This window comes from Eumetopias jubatus, unplaced genomic scaffold (genome assembly GCF_037043125.1).
Source record: "Eumetopias jubatus isolate StellerSeaLion01/CBP00866 unplaced genomic scaffold, mEumJub1_p1.0 scaffold_1, whole genome shotgun sequence".
Classification (NCBI taxonomy): Eukaryota; Metazoa; Chordata; class Mammalia; order Carnivora; family Otariidae; genus Eumetopias; species Eumetopias jubatus.
Genome location: NW_028274807.1, coordinates 80,200,438 through 80,226,692, shown reverse-complemented (window position 1 = coordinate 80,226,692; position 26,255 = coordinate 80,200,438). Strand labels below are relative to the sequence as shown.

The 26,255-nt window shown below is 42.7% G+C and overlaps 1 protein-coding gene across 6 annotated transcripts in view; it reads right to left on the bottom strand.

Annotated features, from left to right (window-relative positions):
- IGF2BP2 (insulin like growth factor 2 mRNA binding protein 2) overlaps positions 1-26,255 on the bottom strand; it is a 154,658-nt gene that overhangs the window by 9,380 nt on the left and 119,023 nt on the right. For 3 of the 6 annotated variants that reach the window (XM_088025135.1, XM_028101092.2, XM_028101093.2), the window contains exons 6-12: positions 25,606-25,878; positions 23,582-23,716; positions 15,198-15,320; positions 14,725-14,860; positions 12,198-12,326; positions 2,303-2,371; positions 1,274-1,390 (exon numbers count right to left, since the gene is read on the bottom strand). In XM_088025135.1, coding sequence (XP_087881261.1) covers positions 1,274-1,390; positions 2,303-2,371; positions 12,198-12,326; positions 14,725-14,860; positions 15,198-15,320; positions 23,582-23,716; positions 25,606-25,878 — 982 coding nt within the window. The remainder of the gene's footprint in view (positions 1-1,273; positions 1,391-2,302; positions 2,372-12,197; positions 12,327-14,724; positions 14,861-15,197; positions 15,321-23,581; positions 23,717-25,605; positions 25,879-26,255) is intronic. The other 3 variants (XM_028101095.2, XM_028101097.2, XM_028101096.2) reach the window with 2 other exon arrangements.

The window sequence follows — 26,255 nt, the reverse complement described above, 5'->3', positions numbered from 1 at the left end:
CTCAGCCTGGCCCCTGAGCCTAAGTCCCACTCTTCTCGAAGGACACAGGGAGGACGTGACGTCATAATCCCTCAAGCCACCGCCCCGCCGCCCCCATGGTTGAAATCGTCTCGTTCTGTCTCCACGGCCTCTCAGGCCACAGAACTGGACACTGGGAAAGGTCCCAGGGGCAGCCAGCCCCATGGGCTTTCACGCTGTACCTGTCCCGCCACGGCTGTCCATCCGTGGGCTGGGGTCCCGCCACGGCAAGACGCCTGCCCTCCCAGGTGCTGCGCTGCGGGCCACCCACCCGGTCTCCACGCTTTGCAGGTACCAGATGGGAAGTGCTTTATCTACATCAAACTCGTCAGCGGTCTCACTGCAGTCCTTTACTCAGAGCATTTTGTTTTTGCCTTTTCTCCAGCACACTTGCTGTGGGAGACATTCCAGTTCTTCTTGAGGAGAAAGTGCAAGCATTCTTTCTCTCCAAGTCATGAGACTTCTCGTTCGGAATTCCGGGTTGTCCCATGGTAGCAAATTACTTTACGTAACAACGGAAACTCTGTTTTCGAAAGTGTTTCATGAGGCTTGGGACGTGCTCAGCATTCTGCCTGTGAGTCAGAGCCGATAGCTGGGCTTGGAGCAGGACCAGGGTTGAAGAATCCTTCCCTTTCAGCCCCTGGGACGCTTCTTCACAGGGCGCTTGAGGGGGCAGGATGTGGGCACAGCACTGCCCCTGCAAGGCCGGCTCTCACGACCCTTCCCAGAAATCCAGGGGCCTTCCTGCCCGAGCCGCTACGTTGGGTCCCAGGGCTGCCTATCGGGCTGTGTCCCCCAGCTCTCATTATCTACAGCGTTAGCACTTTCCAAAGAGTGCTTCCTGCAAACTTTCCTTGAGGGTCAAGGATCTGTGCAGCACAGACTAATTAAAGCGTCAAAGCTCTGATAAGGGCCAAGTGTAAATGACGCTCCGCTGGTGTCCGCCCCCCAGGCTCAGGAAAGCCCTCAGCCTGTCTTTGCTTTACATTCTTGACAAGAGGGCTGTGTTAGCCCAAAGAGGACCGGGTTGGCTTAGGTGTTACTAATATTTTTTCTAATTCAATTATCAGTTTTACAAGAAAGGAATGGGAGAGGTAAAGAGGAGAGCTGATGGGATTAATCCTTGAGGCAAATCTGCCAGACCCCGTGGACCCCTGTCCCTGGCATCGACGTTGGCCAGGAGCAGCAGAAGCAACAAGGGTCACGGGGTGGGGGGCTGGTGATGGAAGAGGGCGGCCGTCGAGAGCAGCTTTACCTTGATGGAGGCCCCAGCGAATCTGGCCAGCTGTTTGATGTGCGCCCCCTTCTTCCCGATGATGGCACCTACAGCTTGGGTTGGGATGAAGAGATTCACAATCTCCTGCTCTGGATACTGGAAGGGCAACACAAGACAAGACGTCATTCCCACTGCGGTGGCTCCTGTAGGCACTCAGCAGCTACCAAGCATCTACCACAAGCCATGTGCTGTGAAGGCCAAAATGACGCATGGGATTCTCCTGTGGTCTAGGGCTCTGTAGCTGTGAAGCCTGAGGGGTGAACCTGAACACAGTGTACCTGAAGGACAGTCAAAATGGAAAGTCCTCTTGAGCAGCTCGGAGTCGGCTGGATACAGAAAGCTGTCTGTTCACAGGTTTTTTGTCACATACAAATGTGATGTGTACTGCTCCTGTGTCTTTATCCAAGAAATCAAGACCGTTATTAAATATAGCTGGCCTGAGGATGGGGTCCTGAGGCCCTTTGTTAGAAGGAATGGGTAGCCGCTCAGCACCTGGAAGCCACAAACGGTATTTTCACCAGAGTGACATCGTGTTCAAAAGAAGATGACAAGTAAACCTGCCCTGACCAGGCGACGTGGTGACAGCCCAGAGAGACATGGGCCGGGCCACCAGGGGTCCTCGCTCTGGGGGTCCTCGCAAATGACATGACCCCCTTTGTTAGACTTTGTTCACAGACCTTTGGAAACTGTTCTTTAGCTCAACACGGCCTCCTGATCTGACCTCCTGATCATTCACATGTACCAGTCTCCTGCCACCTATGGATTTGTGAGCCTTAGCAGGACTGCTGAACAGGACAGCACCAGCACTCTGAAGAACCTTTAGGGAGCCTGGATGCTGGGGTAGTTTGGTGTGCTCATGTCCCATGATGCGTCACTCCTAGGCTGACCAGGAAGCACGGGACCCAGCACTCACACTGGGAACATTCGCGGTTCAGTCCGCCAAAGACTCTGTGGTGCCCGTCACAGGAGGACGAGTGGCAGATGGAGCTGACCTGAGGGGACACTTACGGAGTGGTGATGCGGGAACGGGCCGAACTGGTGAGGGGGGTACAAGCTGGAGAAATATCCGGAGTGGGTCTGTAGCATGAAAGAAACAGTTGGTCAGTCAGTGGGTGCCCACAGGGACACGCCCCACACTCAGGGAGGCAAGATTCCTACACACGGCCCAGACTCCTTGCACCATTACCTGGCCCCACTGTCATGTCTGCATCTGTCCCTTGGCGGCTCAGATCTCTGCTGTGCTTTTCCCACTGGAGCACTGAATGCCGGGCTGAACTTATCAGGGCTCAGCTGCGCCAAGCATTAGGCCCCTAGGAACTTACCGCTGTGGGAGTGAGGGCACACGCACACTCCTTTAACCTGCCCTCCCTCAGACAGGCAGGCTATTTTCTGGGAAGCCATGGATTGGGGACTACAAGGTACAGAGACTGCAAGACATTATCTGGAGTTATGCATGACCAGCAAATGTGCTCCCGGGAAGCTGGGTCCATGAGCTCCCTCAGAGAATTTCGGAAGGAATAATGAGATTGAGAATGGAGGAACTGAGAAAGAGGTTGGGAGAGGAGGGAAAGAAAATGAGTGAATAAATAGCATTGTGCATGAGTGTGGGGGCGGGGGGGGGAACAGGAAGGTAAATGTGGACAGAAAACAACAGAACTTTTAGGAAAATAACATTTAAAAAAGTAGCTGCTTCTTACTACCTACGGTGTACTAGGCACTGTCCTAGATCCTTTATTCACAGACTCTTAAGAGCCGTGAGACAGGAAGGGGTCTGATTGCATATATTCATATGGGCAGGACACTGACAGAATCAGCATGGTCCAGTTACCGGTGCCTTACATAAAGTCACATAAACGCAGCCATGCCTGTTACAGGCAGGGAGGTCACCATGAAGCCAACGCCTGAGGGCCACCCTGCAGGATGACCTCCTAGGTTTCCGACACTGGTCAGACATGGATGAGACTTCGAGTCCGGGGCCTAGCTTTCGTCTGAGGGCCCCTGAACAAATCTCATGGTGTTCTCCGTCTCCCAGATCTCCCGCTGCACTGTGAGCTCCAAATCACAACTTTGCCTTACGACTCACTAGGGACAAAATGAAACAGTCCCCCTTTCTGAGCCTGGAGAGTGGACTTCTGGCCTCGGGGGGGAGAGGGGGTGGGGACACAGGGGAGCTTCCCCCAGGGGTGCCCTAGCTGTCCACAGAGCTCTGCTTACGGAAGGGAATCCCTGCTGTAGTGAGAGCAAACGTTAGCTCTCATGCCTTGGAAAGAGGCTGCAGTGACACCTCACAGCCACAGGAGGGTGCTATGGGACCAGATTCTCCTGGCACTCCACATCTGACAGGAAGCGGCGTGAAGAAGTCTTTCTAGGGCCTGCTTCTTCCTTGATGAGCAGTCCGCTCCAGACCCTTCGCGCAGGTCCCTGTTCTAAGCCATGGAGGATGAGGGGAGAATTTCTGTGGCTTTCTACTCAAAGCTCTGCCTTGGGGAAAGGATGCTTCCCCTTCCTCTTGCAGGAGGCCTCAGAGCAGCCATGATTCTTTTGAATTGTTATTTGCCTTTTCTTCCTCAAATTCACATGAGACCAAGAGTAGACCAGCCACAGTGGGGCTCCAAGCTGGGTTCAAATACTCCCAACATAAACCCTGTATCAAATGTAGGTCTACCACTCGGGTTAGGAGAGAGAATTAGCTGTAAAAGGATAAAAAGGCTGAATTCCCCGCTCTCCTTTTATTCATGAGTTATTATAGGGGGAAAACGGTTGTGGGGAAAGAACCTTAAACTCGGCAGCCAGGAGCTCATTTCTAGTGGAGGTGCTGGCTTTGTGCACACAAGTTGGTTTTTGGAGTCAGAATAGTCACAAGACTGGAGTGTGAATCACCAGCTCTATACAAGTTGGAATAATTTATTCAACCATTCTGAGCCTCATCCACAAATGGACTAAAATAATATCATCTAGATCTTCTAGAAATTAGATCTTCTAATATTGTTGCAAGGGTTCCTTTGACCGTTCAATTCACTCTTGAAAAAGATATCTGAGCACCTAACCACCTACGAAGCACTGCTCTAGGTGCTGGGGACACAGCTATTAAGACAGAAGGGTTGCTGCCACCACGGGACTGACAGTCTACCGGGGAGGCAGACAAGTGTTGTGAAAGAAGCGAACGGGACAATGTGCGGAAGGGAAGCAGCGGGGATGACGGGTGGGAAGGCCACCTTGGGAGGGTCCAGGAAGACCCCTGCAGGAGGTGATATCTGAGCTGGGACCCATGGAGAGCACAGCACCCTAGGCAAGGCACTGGGGAAGGAACATTCTAAGCAGGGCTCTTAGAAGAGCTGAGCTAGTAAAGCGTTGGCCTTTTGAAAAACAGAAAAGAAACCAGTATGGCAAAAGCAAGTAAGAGAGGGTATCTGCAAACAATGGGGAGGTCTTGCAGGCCTTGGTTCTGATGTGGACTAGACCCTAACTAAGTACAATGGATGCCCCCGAAGGATGTTCCAGGGCATTCAGGGAGGTCACAGGAATGAAGAATCTATCGTTGGCTGTTGGCTGTACGGGTTGAATGAGGAGTGTTAAGGGAGCACTGTTTATAATGAAATGTATGGCTTAGAGCACACATTCTATTTCCCATCCTCCCAAGCTTAAATGGAGTCTACAGTCTCAAATGGAAGAAAGCTTTCAAAACAGACTTTCTCACAATGATCAGAGAAATTACCCACTGATGACTTGAATACATGTTCTCTTTACTGGGAAAGCAGATTGTAGCCATCTGATAAACCAAGGGCCCAGGGAGTGGGGAGGCTAATATGGAACCCCACCCCAACTTAGCAGTTGGCCTCACTGTGCCAGTTTGAGAATCCTGTTATTTTACAAAGGAGAAGCGACTTTATTTTTGAGTATCTGAGAAGCATCATGGGTGAAGGATGTCATAGTAAAGGTGACCCTGTCAAGTGTGCCCCCACCCCTTGCCAACAGTGGCAGCAAGGGGGTGTGTGGTCATTATTACCCACCGGTTCATGTTACATTCTCAGTTTGAGGGAAAATGGTGTCTGCTTTTCCTCTCTGCTTGACTGTGCTGGGGTGTGAGTAGAGTATATATCAAATGCATTTGTAAAAATTAAAAAAGGAATTATAGTTGGACCAGCTTTTCCGGGAAGAACTGCAGTGTCCTTCATTCCAAGCTGCTGTGTATGACCATAATCATGATGCCAGATTTAAGTAATACACTGAAGCCTGAAGAAATCAGGGGGTAGGAAGAGTGAGGGGTAGGAAATGGGTAGTGGACAGGGCAGGGGTCAGGCATACAGATTATGTTAAAAAATACTGAAACAGCTTTAGTGTGAAGACAGACTAATGCCACATTGCAAAGACAGTGGATGCTCTCCCTAGGAACCAGGGATGGGGCCATGGGCCTGGGGGGAGGGAGTGGACTTGGGCAGAGCTCTCCAAGATTCAGAAGGTTCACCATTCTACCCCAGCTTGTCAAAGGGCTTCCCCACAATGGCTGCTTATCCACCTCTGTGTTCTCATAGGACAACCTCAGGAACTGATGAAAACTAGAAACCATTAAGCTAGCAAGAGGCAGAGCCAAGATCTGAGCACAGATCTGTGTCTGACTCTGCAGCCCAAGATCTCAACCACTATACCCAATGCTGCCCCCACCTAGAACACTGCGAATTCATGGGTTCCAGTGGGGCCCATGGCACATGTTATGAAAAACTTCCCTAAAGATTCTAATATGCCTTCTGTTGAGTTTATTTAAATATATGAATAGACAATTAAAATTCATTAGACATATATAGAGAATTAACAACATGACAGAGGGGAGCAAAGCTGAGCAAGGCAAACAAATGAGCCCAGGGAATTAATTCAGGAAAGAGGAAGAGTTTTTTTTTTTTTTTTTTTAAGATTTTATTTATTTGACAGAGAGAGACACAGTGAGAGCAGGAACACAAGCGGGGGGAGTGGGAGAGGGAGAAGCAGGCTTCCCACCGAGCAGGGAGCCTGATGTGGGGCTCGATCCCAGGACCCTGGGATCATGACCTGAGCCGAAGGCAGACGCTTAACGACTGAGCCACCCAGGTGCCCCAAGAGGAAGAGCTTTTTAAAAAAAGTTTGATTTTTTTTTTTTTAAGATTTTATTTATTTATTTGACAGAGAGAGACACAGCAGGAGAGGGAACACAAGCAAGGAGGAATGTGAGAGGGAGAAGAAGGCTTCCTGCTGAGCAGGGAGCCCCATGCAGGGCTCGATCCCAGGACCCTGTGATCATGACCCGAGCCAAAGGCAGATGCTTCATGACTGAGCCACGCAGGCGCCCGATTTTTTTTTCTTTTTTAAGATTTTACTTATTTATTTGACAGAGAGAAAGAGCACACACATCGCAAAAGCACAAGCAGGTGGAGTGGAAGAGGGAGAAGCAGACTCCCAACTGAGCAGGGAGCCCGATGTGGGGCTCGATCCCAGGACCCTGGGATCACGACCTGAGCCGAAGGCAGATGCTTAACCGACTGAGCCACCCAGGCGCCCTTTGATTTGATTTCTTAATTAGATTCAAGATGACAGTTCATTCACATGTAAGTAACTGCTATGAGAAAAAAACAAGGAGGGACCTAGATTGATCTTGGAAAGGAAACACTGAACAGAGGCTGTATATAACAGCAGAAAAGACACTCCTGCAAAGCCCATCAGGGCATTGGAAGATTAACCCATGCAAAACAGAAAGAAGGAACCAGACATGAGAACAGAGATGAGCCATAAAGTGGGAGTTCCAGAAAGAGAAAATGAAGTGGAGGGAGGAGAAGTAAAACGAACATTAAGTACAGAAGCAAAAGATTTTCCTGAACTAAAGAAAAATCTGAAACTTGAGATCAAAGGGCTGAGATTCAGATTTCTGAATTCCGAGGGGGAAGGCAAAAATACTAAAAAAGGCAAAAACTTGCAGACAGAAAGAGGAAAAAGCTATCTACAAAATGAGAATCAGGCTGGTTAGCACATGTACCTGAAAAATAAAATACTGAAAGTATTGTTTTCAGAGTTCTAAAGGCACTAGGACTCTAGAATCTCTAGACAGCCAGTTGAACTTTCATTCATGTGTGAGGGGAAAAGAAAGGCGTTTTCAGATCTAGAAAGGTTTAGAAGTTATGCTACTTATGTACTATTCCTGAAAAAGATTGTTGAAGCAAGTATTCCTGACAGACTAACAAAAAAGCCCCAAATAACTCAAAAAATGAGAGCATATGGAGCACAAGAAACCATCTGCAGTGAGCAAAGTAACCAGTTACAGTTTAGTTAATTCTAAACTATAGATTATGAGACTGCGTACTCATTAAGAAAGAAAGCTTAATAATTGGGAATAAAATTCCAGATTCTTTCTAGAGTGAGCTGACCAAAACACACTAAACAAACTTGGTTACAATCAAGAATTTGACAAAACCATAATCACAGTGGGAGAACAGCAAACTTCTCCCATCATATAATAAATCATATGGGTAAAAATAATTATATAGAGGATATGAGCTGCCAATGAGAAGCTTGCTTTTATAGCTATAAACACAACTCTGAGCCCATCAGAAAAAGGTACATCTTTCCCAAAGCCCATGAATTCAAAAACTGATTATGCGTGAGTAAGGCCACAAAAATCAGAAATGTTCCGATAACACTGTCTGAATACAAAGTACAGGAAACAATTGCAAGATAACAAAAAAGAAACCATTAACTACTTGGAAGTTTAAAATAGACAAAGCCCTAGCAAATTTGATTAAGCTAACAGAGAGGGGCCCCTGGCTGGCTCAGTCCGTAGAACATGAGACTCTGGATCTTGAGGTCCCGAGTTCAAGCCCCATGTTGGGGGTAGTGTTTACTTAAAAACAAAAACAAAAACAAAACAAAACTTAGAAAAGAAAAAAAGAGAAAACACAAATATATGATGCTAGGAATTACAAGAGAGTAATACACAAGTTTGGGGATTTAGAGGCCAATAGTCCGCTCTGTAGAAGTTATGCCAACACATATGAAAATTAGATAAATACTTTTACAGGAAAATAAAAATCAACACAACTAAGTCAAAAACTTACAAGAAATTGAAGAGTTTACAAATGAAACAAACAAAAGGTGGTAGGCCCAGATGTTTTACGGATATCTTCAAGAAATAGAAAACTTCTATATATTGTTATATTTTCCCAAGCATATTAAAAGTTGGTCATCTTTCTAATTCATTGAGAAAAAAATAATCATGCTGTTAAAGAGAGTAAAAGTAAAAGATGGAAAGTAAAAGTGATGACAACAGCAGCTATGTTTGCATAGAAATTATTATGTGCAGGTTTTAACTTATTTAATAAACCTTACAACAACCCCATGATATGTGTATGATTACTACACCATCTTATAGACCAGCAACATCGCGATGCAAAGAGGTTAAGTCACCTGCCCAAGGTTAAAAATACACTGGTGGGAAGGAAAAGTAGTATATCCTCCATGTATCAAAATTTATATGTTAGGTATCAACATTTATATTTATATATTTTATAATTATATATTATGTATAAAATTTATACATTCTTAGGCTAAGAAATTCCATTTCAAGGAATTTATTCTGAAGAAATAACTGGATAAAAGAGCCAAGATGTATATACAAGGATTTTCACAGTAGAGTGAAAAATTTGAATACATATATATTAAATATAGGTAACATATATATATAAATTATATATACACACACGCATATACATGCAAACACTGGTTATTTCTATATTGAGAAAAACTTGCACTTTCTACATTTCTGTATTATTTGCTTTTTAAATACTATGCACATATTACTTTTATTAACCAGAAAATAATAAAAAAGAAGTTTTCAAACATACACATATGCTTCCAAAATTTCAGAGGTCAGAGGCCAACCCTGGCATATGTAATAAGCCAGCTACAAGGAGGTACAGAGACTTCCTGACCTTTGGATGCCGAGAGCAAAAGTACTAGTTCTGTGATACATAAAAGCAAAGAAATACCCTAGAGGTTCCTGGAAAACTGAAAGCCTACGTGACAGGAGAATAATATAAGTATTTAAAGCATGCCCACCACCCCCACCCTACCCTGTCCTCAGACTCTGCAAGAGTGGCTCTGGGGGCCTGTCCTAGGTCCTGCGCAGGTAGGTAGCGATGGCCACCTCCATGCCCTGGCCTGCACTTTCACAGCTGCCCCGGGGAGCCATATTGTCGCAGAGAGTTGGGGCAACTACGTGCTCTGGATTAGAACCTAATCTTGATCTATGGGATCAAGATTAGAAGTACATGGCTTTTAACTTTATAAAGAAAGTAAAAACTGGGATGCCTGGGTGGCTCTGTCGGTTAAGCGTCTGCTTTGGCTCAGGTCATGACCCCAGGGTCCTGGGATCGAGTCCCATGTTGGGCTCCTTGCTCAGTGGGTAGCCTGCTTCTCCCTCTGCCTGCGCTCTCCCTGCTTGTGCTCTCTATCTCTCTGTCAAATAAATACATTTTAAAAATCTTAAAAAAAAAAAGTAAAATCTATTTGATGAAGAACAGGAACTATGTATTTTAGTAAAATGGTTATCTTCCCACTGTAGTAAAAATCTCAGATGAAAGGAAGCTTTCCAACTGGCAAAACTTATTTTCAAGTTTAGAAAATATTCTGCTATCACACAATAGCCTCTCCCCTTGTTTCAGTACAGGGGTCTGTGAACGGTTTCTGTAAGGGGCCAAATACTTATTTTAGACTTTGCAGGTCACAGGGTTCCTACTGCACCTATGCGACTCTGCCATCCCAGCAAAAAAGCAAACAGACTACATATAACCAAAGGTCATGGCTGTGTTCTAATAAATTTTTTTAAAAAGATTTATTGAGGGACACCTGCTGGCTCATTCGGTTAAGTGTCTGCCTTCTGCTCAGGTCATGATCTCAGGGTCCTGGGATCAATCCCCGTGTCAGGCTCTCTGCTCAGCGGGGAGCCTGCTTCTCCCTCTCCCTCTGCTGTTCCCCACTGCTTGTGTGCACTCTCTCTCTGAAATAAATAAAATCTTAAAAAAAAAAAGATTTATTCATTTATTTTTTAGAGAGATAGAGTGAGTTTGTGAGAAGGGGGAGGGACAGAGGGAGAGAATCTTCAAGCAGACTCCCTGCTGAGCGAGGAGCCCAACGCAGGGCTTGATCTCATGACCCTGCGATCATGACCTGAGCCAAAACCAAGAGTTGGATGCTTAACTAAGTGAGCCATACAGGCACCCCCAATAAAATTTTACTTACAAAAATAAGTGGTAGGTGAGTCTGGCCCCTGAGCTAAATCTCAAAATAGGGGTTTGCTGACCCCATGATCTCAGATTACCGATATTAGAAGTGGCCTGTTCTATCATACTTCTCCCCTGACCATTTATGTTTATCTCAACTTCAGTTCTGAGGTTATCTTCTTCTTCTCTCTTTTTTTTAAGATTATTTATTTATTTATTTATTTGAGAGAGAGCAGAGCGAGTGAGAGAGAACACACGTTGGGGACAGGAGGAGAGGGAGAAGCAGGCTTCCTGCTGAGCAGGGAGCCCGATGCAGGGACTCAATCCCAGGACCCTGGGATCATGACCCGAGCCAAAGGCAGACACTTAACCGACTGAGCCACCCAGGCGCCCCTCTCAGGTTATCTTCTGTAGGCAGTAGATACAGACCTTCTCCTAAGAAATGAGATGTGTCTCAATACCACTGAATGGACCAACCTTGGTCATTCTCAAATCTCACAGCAAAGACATGGGGATGTACACCTCTCAGGGATGTTCTAGCACCTTGGAGTAGCCACATGACTGTGATAGCTGCCACAATCCCTCCTGTCACAGCCTAGCTCCCTCTAACCTGGCCCCACCCCCACAGGCATGGTCTAATATTGGGCCCTATCCTTTAGTTTAAGAGAAAATGGATATAACTCCAAAGAAATGGTATGAAGATTTAGAAATGACTCAGAAGATCTGTATATAAACAAGACTGGAGAATGTGTATATTCTTGTGACCAAAAACGTGGGTGCCAGTTCATGTCTATATAGTGCTGGCAGAAGAACACAGTGGCTTCACCCTGTCTCTCTACAGATAACTCAAAGAGCTACTAGGAGTTCTCACATTGCAATGCTTACACCACAGACCACCTCTCAAAAGACAGGAGTGTTAGCTAACGTAGTGTTCATCAACCTAACTCTTCCCATTAAAAAGTATAAACATTGGAGGGAAGAAAGTTTGTTTAAACAATAAGCAGTATGAATAGAAAAGAATTAGGAGTGAAAAAAAATAAGCTGTCAAGTATCCTGAACCCAAATTTGACAATGTATTGATCTATAATGCTTGTAAATGGAAGCAACAATTAGAAAACTCATTAACATTCACATTTCCCTTTTTATTAATGATGACTCAAACAATAAATACTTATTGAGAACCTACTAAATGCCAGGCATTGTGCTAAGTGTTTAGAAACAAACACTGTGTATTATTTTCTTTTAAAAACTGCCTATTAATAAAATATGATGCATCTGAGTTGTAGAAACAGGTGAGAAATATGTATATTCGAGTTATCCAGGTACCCTATTAATAAATGAACAATAATCATGAAGATTCTTATTTGAGCTAACAAATCCTGTTTTATAATAAAGAGGCTTCTAGTTAGTGAATTTGCTAGCACTGCAGTTTCTTTCCTAGATTTGATATATACTATGTTCAAAAGCATATATTTAGAGGATGGTTTAATAATATTTATCTGTCCATTAGGAAGAAGTCCTAAGAAATGTTGGATTTATCCTACAATCACTTATGATTATGGCCTCCAAATTAAAGCTTTAGCTGTGATTCAACATAGCAGAGTAATGCTGCTGCCTGGGGGTGCCCAGAGCATGAGCAAACCTCTGGATGCTGAGCTACTTACAGCGAAAGGGTGGTAAGGGGGAGCGGGGGGAGCTCCTCGGGGCCCTGCTGGTGGAGGCAGCACGGACAGTCCTGTTGAAAAGATGCCAAGTGCGCTGAGGTTCAACCCCGGGATCAGATTGGCTTGTTGCTGGGAACAGAAATGGAGAAAAAGATGAGGGGAGGAGACCAGAGAGGCCCAGCTTGCCTGGGTCAACCTCCATCTCTTGGCTGGTTGGCACGAGTGCCTCCTAATCAGCACTGCCCTGGCCTCATGGACCACCCTGCTGCTGGGGTGGGCTCTCCAAACCTCAAGCTGACCATGGCATTCCTTCAAAGCTTCTCTGAGAGTGTCCACACATCATAACACAGCCAACCAGGCTCCTTTGGGGGACCCAGGCCACCACACCCTCTCTTCTGCTCACCCCTCAGCCCCATCCTGCCCATCCTGCTCCTCTCTCCCTGCTGGGCTCCTGCACACATTATCCATCATGTAAGGAATGTGCTTCTCTTCCTCCTCACCTGGCTAAGACCTGCTCTTCATGTGGGTTTCACCTGAACTTAGATGTCCCCTCAGCCAGGAAACCTTCTCTCACCCCGAAGGTCTCTGCGCCAGTGCCCTTTCTATGTGCCCCCACCAACATTCCTGTGTTTCCTTCAAATAATATTTCAAGTATCATCACAGGGTATTTGCATCGCCTGATTAGTTGCCTCTTCCCTTTTAGACCATAATTTCCTTGTGGACGGAGACTGTATTACTCAGTGTTGTGCGCTCAGTGCCTGGTACATAGTAAGTACTCAATAAATACTTGTGGAATGAATATGTTTAAAACATATTGGGTTAATAGTTTTTCCAACTCTATCCAGAGAAAGATAAGACCTTTCACTGGGATACCACACATGTAAACTCCATTCTCCAGGTTCAGGATGGTTCACAACTTTGAATTTTTCACCATTTGGTTGCCAGTGTTGTGATCTTCTCACCTGCTTGCTAATTTCCCATTTATACATGGGGATGCTCACCTAGGCTGTGGTGAGTTTGAACTGCCCAGCCCTTCAGAGGCAGAGGGATGTCGTCACCTGGCCTGTGTCCTCCCTGCTCCTACCTTTGTCTTCCTGAACACTAAGCAGCTAACATTTTCTGTTTTCTTATCTGTGACTACGGCCACCCGTTATCTTGCCTTCTCTTAGGATGTTTGGAGTAGGAGAGCTGGGATCTTTAACCCTGACCTCATCTGATACCTAAGATCCAGTAATTTTGTTATTCACCTATCAAAACATGACGTTGGTGCAGACATGGATGAGTCTAACTGGTATGCTCAAGTTGAGGTACTCTGGTACACCCAGACTCTTCTGTAACTTTTCTGGGTATTCACAGAAGAGATGTTTATTATACGATGTCAAGAGCCCAAAAGAAGAAAATGAGATCATCTGAGGATATTTCCACAAATACACACAAACAGGGAGGTGACAACGCAATCTTCTCCTCATCATGTTCCATAGTTATCACGTGATGTGGGCTGCTACGGGGTAGAGGGTGGGGCTGGGACGAGGTGGGGATAGTGTTCTGACCTGGGGAGGAGGGTCCTTAGAAAGAGCCGCACTGACAGCACTGGGTTTAGCCTACAGAGCTCAACATTTACTCCTCTGTGAAATATTACCAGGTCTGGGATTTGCTTCAAAGTCATTCAAGGAGTGTGGGAAAGCAGACAAAGGTCCAGATGAAACAAAACAGGCCATGAGCTGATAACCATTCAAGTCGGATTATAGGCATATGAGGACTTATTGTAGTATCACTTCCTCTTTTGTTTATGTTAGAAAATCATTGTAATAAAAAAATGAAAAAAATTACTCCTCTGAGTGGAGCTTGGGGCTTTGTTGATAGACAATTATTTTTAAGATTTCTGAATGTCAGACTGGTGTCTCCCCATTATAAAGTGAGAATTAGTTAGCAATAACAGGAAGGACATGCCCAAACCTGGACGTCTGCTCGAAGCATCAGTGAGAGCCAAGGTGCTGGACAACATTTATTGGGTGATCCAGACGTGCAGATCAGTAAGCAAGGGATGAAAAGCAGAGTTTAATTTTAAAGTATGTATTTTTAAATTTAAAAAGTAACAGGACAATATAGAAAGTTTGTAAAGTAGGAAAAAATCCCACTTTCCTAGTGTACCAGCTGTTATTTTTGTAAGCAGCCTTCCAGTCATTTTGCTCCAGATTATTTTACATAACCTAACCTGAGTTAAATACACTTCTATGTGCTCTTTTCTTAATTAACGTTGTATCATAAGCAATTCTTCATTTTATAATCTTCAAAGTTATGATTTTAATCGTTTCACACTATTTTGTCCAGTGCATTTATCACGATCCACGAGGAGTTGGTTTCCTGCTTGTTTCAATGTTCTTGCCCCAAGAAGGCAGTAATAACTCTGCATATCTATTCTAAGGCACTTCCTCACTAGCTGAATGACAACTATTCTTAGAGAGGCTTGTGTCCTGCCTGAAAACACATGTGAAAACCAGTAGAGAAGAAAGCATTCGGCACTTACATTAACAGCCAGCATATCATTTTCAAAGGCCTCACGGAGCTTCTTCATAATCTCTACCTCTGCATTGGCACAGGCCTCGACTGTGCCCTTCACAGTGATGGTTCTTTCAGGGTTGTATATGCTCAAGTCCTGCAAGCTGGCCACCGAGAAAAAAGAGAGATTTCCTTTTTCAAAAGGAAAAATAAAATCCCAGAAGGATCACAAACAAGTCTTGGTGGAGGATTCCCTCACCACACACTGTGGTATCAAATACTTGCCATCTTATCTCAAATCTTAGAGGTGACTTAGCTCATATCCGTAGCAGAAAATGTCTGACTGGTAACTATTTATGCATCTGTTTTGATGGTGTTGGAGAGAATTACATCACTTATGATTATACTCCTATTTTAAGGAAAGGCAGATGAAGGAGTTGGGCATATCAAAATGCTCAAGTTCTCCAGTTTGGGCACAATTAAACTGAATGGGTGGCTTACGATGAGATTGTTATCTTGGTCCCCGTCTCATGTTCAATTTTCTTCAAATTTCTGCCTTCTTTTCCAATCAGTCTTCCAACTAAGCCATTGTGGGCCAAGATTTTCAGAGGAATCTCTTCAGCTCTAAAAAAGACAAACAACAATTTAACACTTAAGGTGGACACACTGGTTGCCTCCTAAGAGCTATTAAACCACTTTTTTCCCTTTACAAACAGAAGTCATTTTGTTCAGGTACCAAGTGGTGATTGGCTTTAGGTGAGGCTGGTTCCCTCACCAACCCCAGTGCAATCAGAATTCTGATTAACATAAACCAAACCACGGTAATTATATTCCCTTGTTAAGATGGACTGGAAGTGGGTCCATGAGGCAAATCTGGCCGATGAGGTATGAGGAGAAGTCTGTTGCATGACTTTAGGAAGGTTTTTCTTGTTCTTAAAAAAGACAAGGGAGAATATCAGCCAGATGGCAGACTAGGATGCTACAGACCCTCCCCACCCCACAGAGACACCAAGTTAACAACAATAGAGAGACTGGAATGCCTCTGTGAGAAGTCCAGAGCTCAGCTGAGAAGCTACAGGACCCTGGCCATTGTAAAGCCAAGAAAAGACTCCAGTAAAAGGGGTGGGAAAATTTGCAGTGTTCAGTGTGGCTACACATGCTCCTTCCCTTATGCTGCATAGTGAGGAACAAATGGGAGGAAATCTCCCACACCAGGGATTTTCCCATGGGATGCAAACAAAAGACTGGACCATACATCCAACATCCTGGCTTATCTGGGAGCCACCCAAGGGACTGGTTTCTGTCTTGCCTCACTTGGAGCATTGAGGAGACTGGTGCCAGTTTTGAAAGCCGCTGAAAAAAGAGGTGAGCAGTATGTTAGAGCTGCAGCTCTACAGTCAGAAGGCAGGGGGAGAAAGAGATCAGAAAAGGCTTGAGAGGCCCTAATACCTCCAGTAGAGCTGATAAGTAAAGGAAGGTCTTCCCCTCATTGAAGCTAGTACACAAAGACTAAGAGATGGTTGTTTTTCAAATGCCCCAATCCTACCAAAACATTAAAAGACATACAAAGAAACAGGGGAATATGGCCTAATCAAAGGATAAAAATATAACTCCAGAAGCCAACCCTAAAGAAATGCAGCTCTATGAGCTACCTGACAAAGAATTTACAATAATTGTCATAAAGACACTCGATGAACTAAAAGAGAACACAGACAACTAAACAACATCAGGAAAACTATGCATGAACAAAATGGAAATATCAACAAAGAGAGAAACTATAAAGAACAAATAATGGAACTAAAAAATATAATAACCGACCCCCCCCCCCAAAATCATTAAAGAGGTTCAACAGCAGACTTGACAGGCAGAAGAAAGAATGAGCAAACTTGAAGACTGGTCATTTGAAATCATCAAGTCAAAGTAGAAGAAAGAAAAAAAGAATGAAAAAAGGTCCCCACAGAGCACAGAGAAAGGCTAAGGAAATTAGGGGCCAAGATCAAATGGACTAATAGGTGAATCCCAGAAGGAAGAAAGAGAGAGGGCAGAGAGCTCATCTGAAGAAATAATAGCAGAAAACTTTCCAAATCTTAGGAAAGAAATGGACATGTAGATTCAAGAAGCTCAAAGAACTCCAACTGGGACAAAACCAAAGAGAACCACACTGAGACACATTATAAGGCCAATTTTCCAAAGTCAAAGACAAAGAAAGAATCTTGAAAGCAGCAAGAGAAAAATGATTATTCAATACAAGGGAGTTTCCATAAGATTTCTGAGCAGAAACTTTGCAGGCCTAAAGGGAGTGGGATGATATGTCCAAAATGCTGAAAGAAAAACACATCAGCCAAGAATACTGTATCCAGCAAAACTTTCCTGTGAAAATGAAGGAGAAATTAAGACTTTCCTAGATAAAAGCTAAGCGAGTTCCTTATCATTATACTTGCTCTACAAGAAATGCTAAAAGGATGGGCGCCTGGGTGGCTCAGTTGGTTAAGCGACTGCCTTCGGCTCAGGTCATGATTCTGGAGTCCCGGGATCAAGTCCTGCATCGGGCTCCCTGCTCAGCAGGGAGTCTGCTTCTCCCTCTGACCCTCCCCCCCTCATGTGCTCTCTCTCTCTCTCATTCTCGTTCTCTCAAATAAATAAATACTAAAAAAAAAAAGAAATGCTAAAAGGAGTCCTTTAATGGAAATGAAAGGACAGTGAGCAGCAACACAAAGCCATATGAATATAAGGTTCTCTAGTAAAAGTGAATACACAAATATAATAACCTGTATTTATATTAATTTTGATGCACAGAATTTAAATGACAAAAACACTTTAAAAAAGATAAATCTGTTAATGGGTATAAAATATATAAACAGCAATTTGTGACATCAGTAACAAAGTGGGGGGTAGAGTTGTAAAAGAGCAAAGTTTTTGAATATGATTGAACTTAAGTTGCTATCAGTTTAAAATAGAATGCTGTAACTTTAAGATGTTTTATATAATTGCAATGGTAACCACAAAGAAAATATCTATAGAATATACAGAAAAGGAAATGAGAAGGGACTCAAAGCATATCACTAAAAAAACCCAAAAGGCAAAGAACAAAGTAAAAAAAAAAAAAAAACCACAGAAGAATGCAGTTAAGACAGACAAGGAGGGACAATAAAGCTACAAATGCAGAGAACAATGAAATGGCAAGAGTAAGTCCTTCCCTATTAGTAATTACTTTAAATGTAAAAGAATTAAACTTCCCAATCTAAAAGACATGGAATGGCTGAATGGATTTAAAAAAAAAAAAGATCTCAAATCGACAAATTTAAATGTCAAGGAATTAGCAAAAGAATAAACTAAACCCAAAGCTGGTATAAGGAAAGAAATGGTAAAGATAAGAGCAAAGATAAGCAAAAGAGATAACAGAAAAACAAAAGAAAAAACCTAGAATTGGTTTTTGAAAAGATCCACAAAATTGATAAACATTATCTAGATTAACTAAGAAAAGAAAGAACACTCAAATATCTAAAATCAGAAATGAAAGAGGGGACATTGCAACTGATGTCATAGAAATAAAAATGATTACAAGGGAATACTATGAACAGTTGTACATCAACAAAGTGATAACCTAGAAGAAACAGATAAATTCCCAGAAACACACAACCAACTAAGACTAAACCTTGAACAGAAAATAATGAGTAAGGAGATTGAATCAGTAATTAAAAACCTCCCAACAAAGAAAAGCCCAGGACCAGATGGCTTCCCTGGAGAATTCTACCAAACATTATTTTTTCTACCAAACATTTAAAGAAGAATTAACACCAATCCCTCTCTAACTCTTCCAAAAATTGAAGAAGAAGGAACACTTCCAAGCTCATTCTATGAGGCCAGCTTTACTCTAATACCAAAGCTAGACAAAGACACTTCAAGAAAAGAAAACTACAGACCAATATCCCTGATAAATATTGATACAAAAGTCCTCAACAAAATACAAGAAAAATGAATTCAAAAGCATTATACATTAAAAGGATGATACATTATGACCAAGTAGGATATACAACTGGAATGTAAGGGTGGTTCAAAATAAAAAAAAAATCAATGTAATATACATTAATGTAGGTCCATACATGTAGGTCAAAAACCACATGATTATCTCAATTAATGCAGAAAAAGCATTTGACAAAAATTTAACACCCTTTCATGATAAAAACACTCAACAATCTAGGAATAGAAGGAAACTATCTTAACGAAATAAAGGCCATTTGTAAAAAGCACACAGTGAACATCATATTCAATGGTGAAAGACTGAAATTTTCCTCTACAGATTCAATGCAATCCCTAACAAAATCCCAATGGCATTTTTTTGCAGAAATAAAAGAATTCATTTGGCATCTCAAGGGACCCTGAACAGTCAAAACAATTTTGAAAAGAAGAACAATGCTAGAGAACTCACACTTCCTGATTTCAAAACATGTTACAAGACTACAGTAATTAAGACACTATGGTAATGGCAGGGCGCTTGGATGGCTCAGTTGGTTGGGCTTCTGCCTTCAGCTCAGGTCATGATCCTGGGGTCGAGTCCCACGTTGGGCTCCCTGCTCAGCGGGGAGCCTGCTTCTCCCTCTCCTCCCAGCTCATGTTCTCTCTATCTCTGTCACTATCTCTCTCAAGTAAATACATAAAATCTTAAAAAAAAAAAGAAAAAGACACTATGGTAGTGGTATCAAGACAGACAAATAAACCAATGGTCCAGAACAGAGAGCCCAGACATAAACCCTTGCATATATGATCAAATTATCTTTGAGAAGGGTGCCAAGATAACACAATGGGGAACAACATCTTCAACAAATGGTGCTGGGAAAACTGGATATCCATATGCAAAAGAATGAAGCTAGACTCTAATCTTAGTCCCATACAAAAATTAACTCAAAATGGAATAAAGACCTAAATGTAAAACTTAAAAACTGTAATATTCCTAGAAGAAAACAGGGAAAGCTTCATGGCATTAGATTTAGCAATGAGACACCAAAGCAAAGGCAACAAACACCAAATAGACAAGTTCCAAATAACACCAAAATAGACACCAAAACAGACAAATTTAACATCAAATTTAAAAGCTTTTGTGGACCAAAGGACACAGTCAACAGAGTGGAAAGCCAACATAGGGAAAAGAAGTAAATATCTGCAAATCATGTATCTGATAAAGGATTAATATCCAGAATATATAAAGAACTCCTACAACTCAACAACAAAAAAAATCAGATAACCCATTTTAAAGATGGCCAAGACTTGAATAGACATTCTTGAAAGATGATATACAGATGGCCAATAAGTATATGAAAAGATGCTCAATATCACCAATCATCAGAGAAATGCAAATGAAAACCACTATGAGATATGGTGAACACAAAATATTACTTCGAACACATTAGTTTGGCTACTACCCAAATAACAGAAAATAACAAGGACTGGTGAGGACGTGGAGAAACTGGATCCCTTGTGCACTGTTGGTGATATTGTAAAATGTCATTGCTATGGAAAACAGTATGGAGGTTCCTCAAAAAATTGAAAATAGAAATATCATATGATCCAGCAATGTCACTTCTGGGTATATATCCAAAAGAACTGAAAGCAGGATCTTGAATAGCTACTTGCACACCCATGTTCATAACGGCACTATTCTGGCTAGAAGGTGAAAGCAACCCAAATGCCCGTCAATGGATGAATAAACAAAATGAGATATATGCATACAAAGGAATATTATTCAGCTTTATTTATTTTTTTAAAGTTTTTTTTTAAGATTTTTTATTTATTTTTTGACAGAGAGAGACACAGTGGGAGAGGGAACACAAGCAGGAGGAGTGGGAGAGGGAGAAGCAGGCTCCCTGCAGAGCAGGAAGCCCGATGCAGGGCTTGATCCCAGGACCCTGGGATCATGACCTGAGCTGAAGGCAGATGCTTAACGACTGAGCCACCCAGGCGCCCCTATTATTCAGCTTTAAAAAGGAAGTCTTACTACATGCTACAACTTGGATGAATCTTGAAGACATTATGCTAAGTGAAATAAGCCAGTCACAAAAAGACAAAATACTGCATGACTGCACTTACAAGCAGTCTCTAAAGCAAATTATAGAGACAGAAAGTAAAATGGTAGTTACCAAAAGCTAGACGGAGAGGGAAAAGGGGAGTTGTCCAATGGGTATAGAGTTTCAGTTTTGCAAGATGAAAAGTTCTGGAGATCTGTTTCACAATAATGTGAATATATATAAACATTACTGAACTGTACACTTAAAAATGCTTAAGTGAAATAAATCAGAGAAAGGCAAATACTGCATAATCTCATTTGCATGTGGAATCTAAAACAAAACAAGGTCATGGATACAGAGGCAAGATTAGTGGTTGCCAGAGGCAGGGGTAGGGGGGCAGTGAGGTATGGGCAAAATGGGTGAAGGGAGTCGGAAGTTCCAAACTTCCATATAAAATAAAGTCATGAGATACAATGTACAGCACAGTGACTGTAGCTGATAATACTATACTGAATATATGAAAGTTCCTAAGAGAGCAAATCTTAAAAGTTCTTGTCACAAGAAAAAAACTGTAACTGTGTATGGTGACCGATGTTAACTAGACTTATTGTGGTGATCATTTCACAACATATACAAATAGCCAATAATTATGTTGTATACCTGAAACAAATATAGTATTATATGTCAATTATACCTCAATAAAAAATGGTTAAGATGATAAATTTTGTTATGTGTTTTTCACCAGAAAAAAATGTTCAAAAAAGAAGGAGCAAGGATGCCCTCTCTTTCAACTTTTGAATATTTTTCTGTGGGGACACAAGGTCTGAAATCACTACAGCCACCCTGTCATCACCAGGGGAGTATCTGACATCCTGAGGAAGATAAAGCAGAAAGAAAGGTTGTGAGTCTCTGAGTCTGTGATTCAATTGACCTTGAGTCGTCCACCTCAGGACTTCTCGTTACGTGACAGAATAATAGTTTCTTACTGTTTAAGCCACTTGTTATGTTTTCTGGTAGTTAGGACCAATTGCATTGCTACTATACACCAGCATTCAAACCAACTCCACCAGAATGGAACTTTCAGAGGGTGGGGTTTTTGTTGGCTTTGTTTACTGGCACAAAGAACAATGCCTGGCACAGAGTAGGTGCTCAGTAAATGATAAATGAATAAAAAGAAAATTTAGGATCCCTCTTCTACATACCCCTCAGGACTCAGCTTAAATGTCACTTACCCAGGGAGGTCTTCTTTGAACCCGGCAAATCTCTTCCCGTTCTCCTAAAACACTGATGAGGGCCCTCCACTTACATGCAGTTATTTTCGGCTCTCACATGTCTCATGGCTGTGCTTAATGACCTACTGGTGTATTTGTTTAGTGAATGTCTCTCCCACTGGATCATAAACTCCATAAAAGCAGGAACTGGGTCCTGTTTATGGCTGTAGCCTCATTTCCCAGCACAGTGCTTAGCAGTGGTGTGGCACTCAAAAAAATTGATTTCAAAGATATTCAAACACTATGTTGGCTCTACATGAAAACTCAAAAATTTAATTTCTACATCAGTCTTTTTGATTATTTAGAATATTTGAAGCTGCTTGTCCTGAGGTTGAAGGACCAGGAAGGGTGTTATTTATAAAGTTCTCAATAACTTGGATGAAGGAGGGGCTTATTCAAACGAAGCCATGGCATTTGGGGTGTTTCAAAGGCCTCAAACAGAGTAAATAATTCATAAGTAATAAATTCATAAGTTAGAGTCCCTTATGAAATCTGAGAATAGATTTTAAGGACTACTTTCATCTTCTTGGTTTGATTTTTTATTTTTATTTTCATCTTCTCATCTTCATACTCTTATTTGACATTATTTGTTAAGTTAACTTTATATTTGATTTATCCTTCACTGCTTTTCTATAAAACTGCTGCCACTACCCATAAGTGGATTTTTTTGCCAAACTGACAGGGAACTTCTTCATTGTCTATTCCATTACTATTAATTCATTTATAATACAAAGTCAATGGGTTTAGTAAGAACTGTACCTGCCATTCGAACTGGTACAACACTCAGGAATCCCAAGAAGTATTTTGTAAAAAAAGAGTAAAGTAGGGCGCCTGGGTGGCTCAGTTGGTTAAGCAACTGCCTTCGGCTCAGGACATGGTCCTGGAGTCCCGGGATCGAGTCCCGCATCGGGCTCCCTGCTCGGCGGGGAGTCTGCTTCTCCCTCTGACCCTCTTCCCTCTCGTGCTATCTCTCCTTCTCTCTCTCTCAAATAAATAAATGAAATCTTAAAAAAAAAAGAGTAAAGTAGCCACTTGATACCAGTTTCTACTACTTAAGGAAAATTTAAGAATGCAACGTGGTAGAGAAACCTTTTCCAGAACAGTAAATGATGGTTTCGATGACAATGTACATTCCAAACACACCTGCACTGTCTGGTATGATAGTCATTAGCCTTAAGTGTGACTATTTAAGTTTGAATGAATTAAAATAATTTAGCTCCTCCATTGCACTGGCCACCTCTCAAGTGCTCAATAGCAGCATGTCGCCAATGGCCATCATACTGAACAGTGCAGATACACAATACCTTCATCACTGCATGGCATTAGAAGCATATATCTATGTTTCTACCAGTAATTATTAGTAATGAGTGATGGAAACATTCAGATCACCAAAAGAAACATCTAAGTGGAGAAACAGCCATATTAAAACATAAAAGATCTATTTCCTACTATATTCTCCTTGGGAACAAATTTCTTAAAAAATAATCCTGTCCCCTGCTCCCTTTACTGAGTAACAGAATTACAGGTTTTTTAAAAAAATTTCTTGTGTGACGTGAATGAGAACTTACTCTTCTTCTCTGTTAAGCGATCTGGGCATTGTATGCAAACTTACAGTTTGGTCTCATCAGCTTCTTTCTGCATGATTTCAAGAATCATGCGGCATGCTTCAGAGGTCCCTTCTGGGGTCGCATGGATGGTGACGGGCTTCTCTGCAGCCCCAGAGTTCTCCTTTCTATGGATGTCTACCCTGTAGGGAAAGGATCAGGAGCCATAACACAACATCATCTGGGACAGGATCCCAGTCCTGAGAAAGCATCTCAAGGGCCAGCAGGGACACAGACAATGAAGTGTCATTAGCACGTGTGCAACCAATGCCATTCCTCAAGAAGGTGGCAAGCAGGGCAGGACGTCTTGTGCCAAACTTGGATTATTTGCAGTTCCATTTAGAAGGGAATATTTCTTGCAGGAGTGCTGTGGGACAAAGGCACCAAGCCAACTTGGTAATGAAGCCAGTTTGGTAAGTGAAGTATTTTGTGTAGTCTTTCAAACGATCACAGAAGCAAAGGGTCAAGTGAATGGGGGTAACACTGCACACTGGCATGGTACCAGTCCCTGAACTGATTGTAGCTTTTAAAAGCCATATGTTAATCCAAATCCAAACACCAAATTCAAGCAAGCTTTATATATTTGAGTGTGGATTAAAAACAGAGGCATGCCCTCTCTCTGCCTCTCTAAGTTTTTGGTTTCCTTGCCACTGGCAGCCTGCCTCCTTCCAGGCTCTTAAAACTAATGGCTCAAAAGCTTGATGACTTTATCAGACTTTTTAGGGTAGTTGTGGCCCTACTTGTTTTTGTTATCTTTGAAAATTACATAATTGATTGTATCCCTTTTTACTCTGGCTGTTAGAAAGCCCAGATCCAAGTCTTTGGTCTCTTTGTAAAAAATGGGCACATATTTTTGAGAACTAAACTTCACTTCTATTTAAACTTGTTGCATTTTAAAAGCCACTTTAAGAAATTTTGGAACAAGAAGACATATAACTAAAAATCACTTTTGCAGTGAAGTAAACTTGGAGGGGAGAAAAGGGCTGATTTTAAAATAAATGGAACAGCAGACAGTACTTCTCTCTACTGGGTCATCATTTCACTGCTATGACAATGAACTCTGGGACTCATACATATGAGTGCCCATACTTTGGCAGTAACTCCGACACTTTGAAGAAAATGGTGTTTTCTCTTTCAGGTTACAAGACACTCAATGGATGACGTGAAAAAAATGCACTAGGCATGTAAGTAACTCCTGTTTGTCAGCAACTTGGTGTTTTGCAATTTAAGCGCTTTCATAGCAGTTATTTCTTTCAATCTGCCTGGCTGTCCTAAATCTAACAATGATCCTGGTTTACGGAACAAGCAGTTGATGCTCAGAGAAGTCAACTGTTTTTCCTACAATCATAGAGCCATTAAATGGTAAATCTTGAACATGGGTCTTTGCGTCCTGTGCTTTCTTTATTACATCATGCTGTGTTCTTAAGAACATTCAAAAATCAACAATCCCACAGGTCATTTTATCCACGACAACTCCTACTACCTCCTCAACTCCAACTCCTGCTTCAGTCTCCCTAGACAGACTATACATAAGGCTAACGTCCTTCATTTCTTGCTTAATATAGCAGACCCACTCACTTCTTTCACGTAGCTATTTACGAGACCACCTAAGTGATCTCAAAGAATGACTACCCTTCAGGGCTCCAACTCGAGACAGGAGGTAAGAACTAAATGGTTTCTGGGATGCCACAAAACTCAGCCCCATACCTCTGCTGTTTTAGAAACTGATGTATTCACAAGCATTAATAAGCTTACGAGGACTAGTCTCTGCTGTGAAGTGATCAGTACCTTCTTTCCGAACCTTTAGTAGTTCAGGATATGACCTTTAGGCTATTGGCATGAAAGCACATTAAAGTCCCCAGCTTTGTTAGTTTGTTAGTAGTTTTAAGAAGCCACCATCCCATACAGCACAGCCGCCCCCCCCTCCCCCGCCAATGCTGATGCAAGCAATAGCCACCTGAGGATGACTGGGCCCCACCAGCACTCAGGAGGCCTGTCAGAACGAAGCAAAGGAAGCCCCGGAGGCACGTACCGGGACTGGGTCTGCTTAGTGATGTTCTTTATGGTCAAGCCCTCCTTTCCGATGATGGCACCAACAAACTGGGTGGGGACCAGGATCCGCAGCGGGAAATCAATCTGTCTGGCCTGAGAAGAGCCCCCAGGGGCGTGGCCTTGCTCCCGGGAAGAGTGGTCCCCACGCTGGGCTCGCTGAGGGGGCGAAGGGGAGCTCACCTCTTCATCCGGGATGTAGGAAATCTTGAAGGAGTAGTTCTCAAACTGATGCCCGCTTAGCTTCTCGATGGCTCTGAAATGCATCAGGAGCAGGTGAGCTTCGTCAGAGAGTGGTGTCAAAGGGAACCCCCAGGCCAGCGGACAGGTTCATTCAGTCTGGTTTACTAGTTAATCCTCCCCGAGGATACAGCGATGAGCAAGGCAGATGCCAGCTCTGTTCCCTCAGAGCTTATGCTTAACAATTAAACAAACAATAACAATGTACAGGCCTGGTCAGACAGGATACACAACTACGCATTCTGCCTTTTTTCACCACCCAAACCTGTATCCCCCTCATCAGAAACTCTTTATAAATATTGGTATAAAATTAGGAGTCATTTTTTTTCTCATTTTGATCATAATACATATTTATTATTGAAAATTCAGAAATAGATATGCACAAATGAGAAA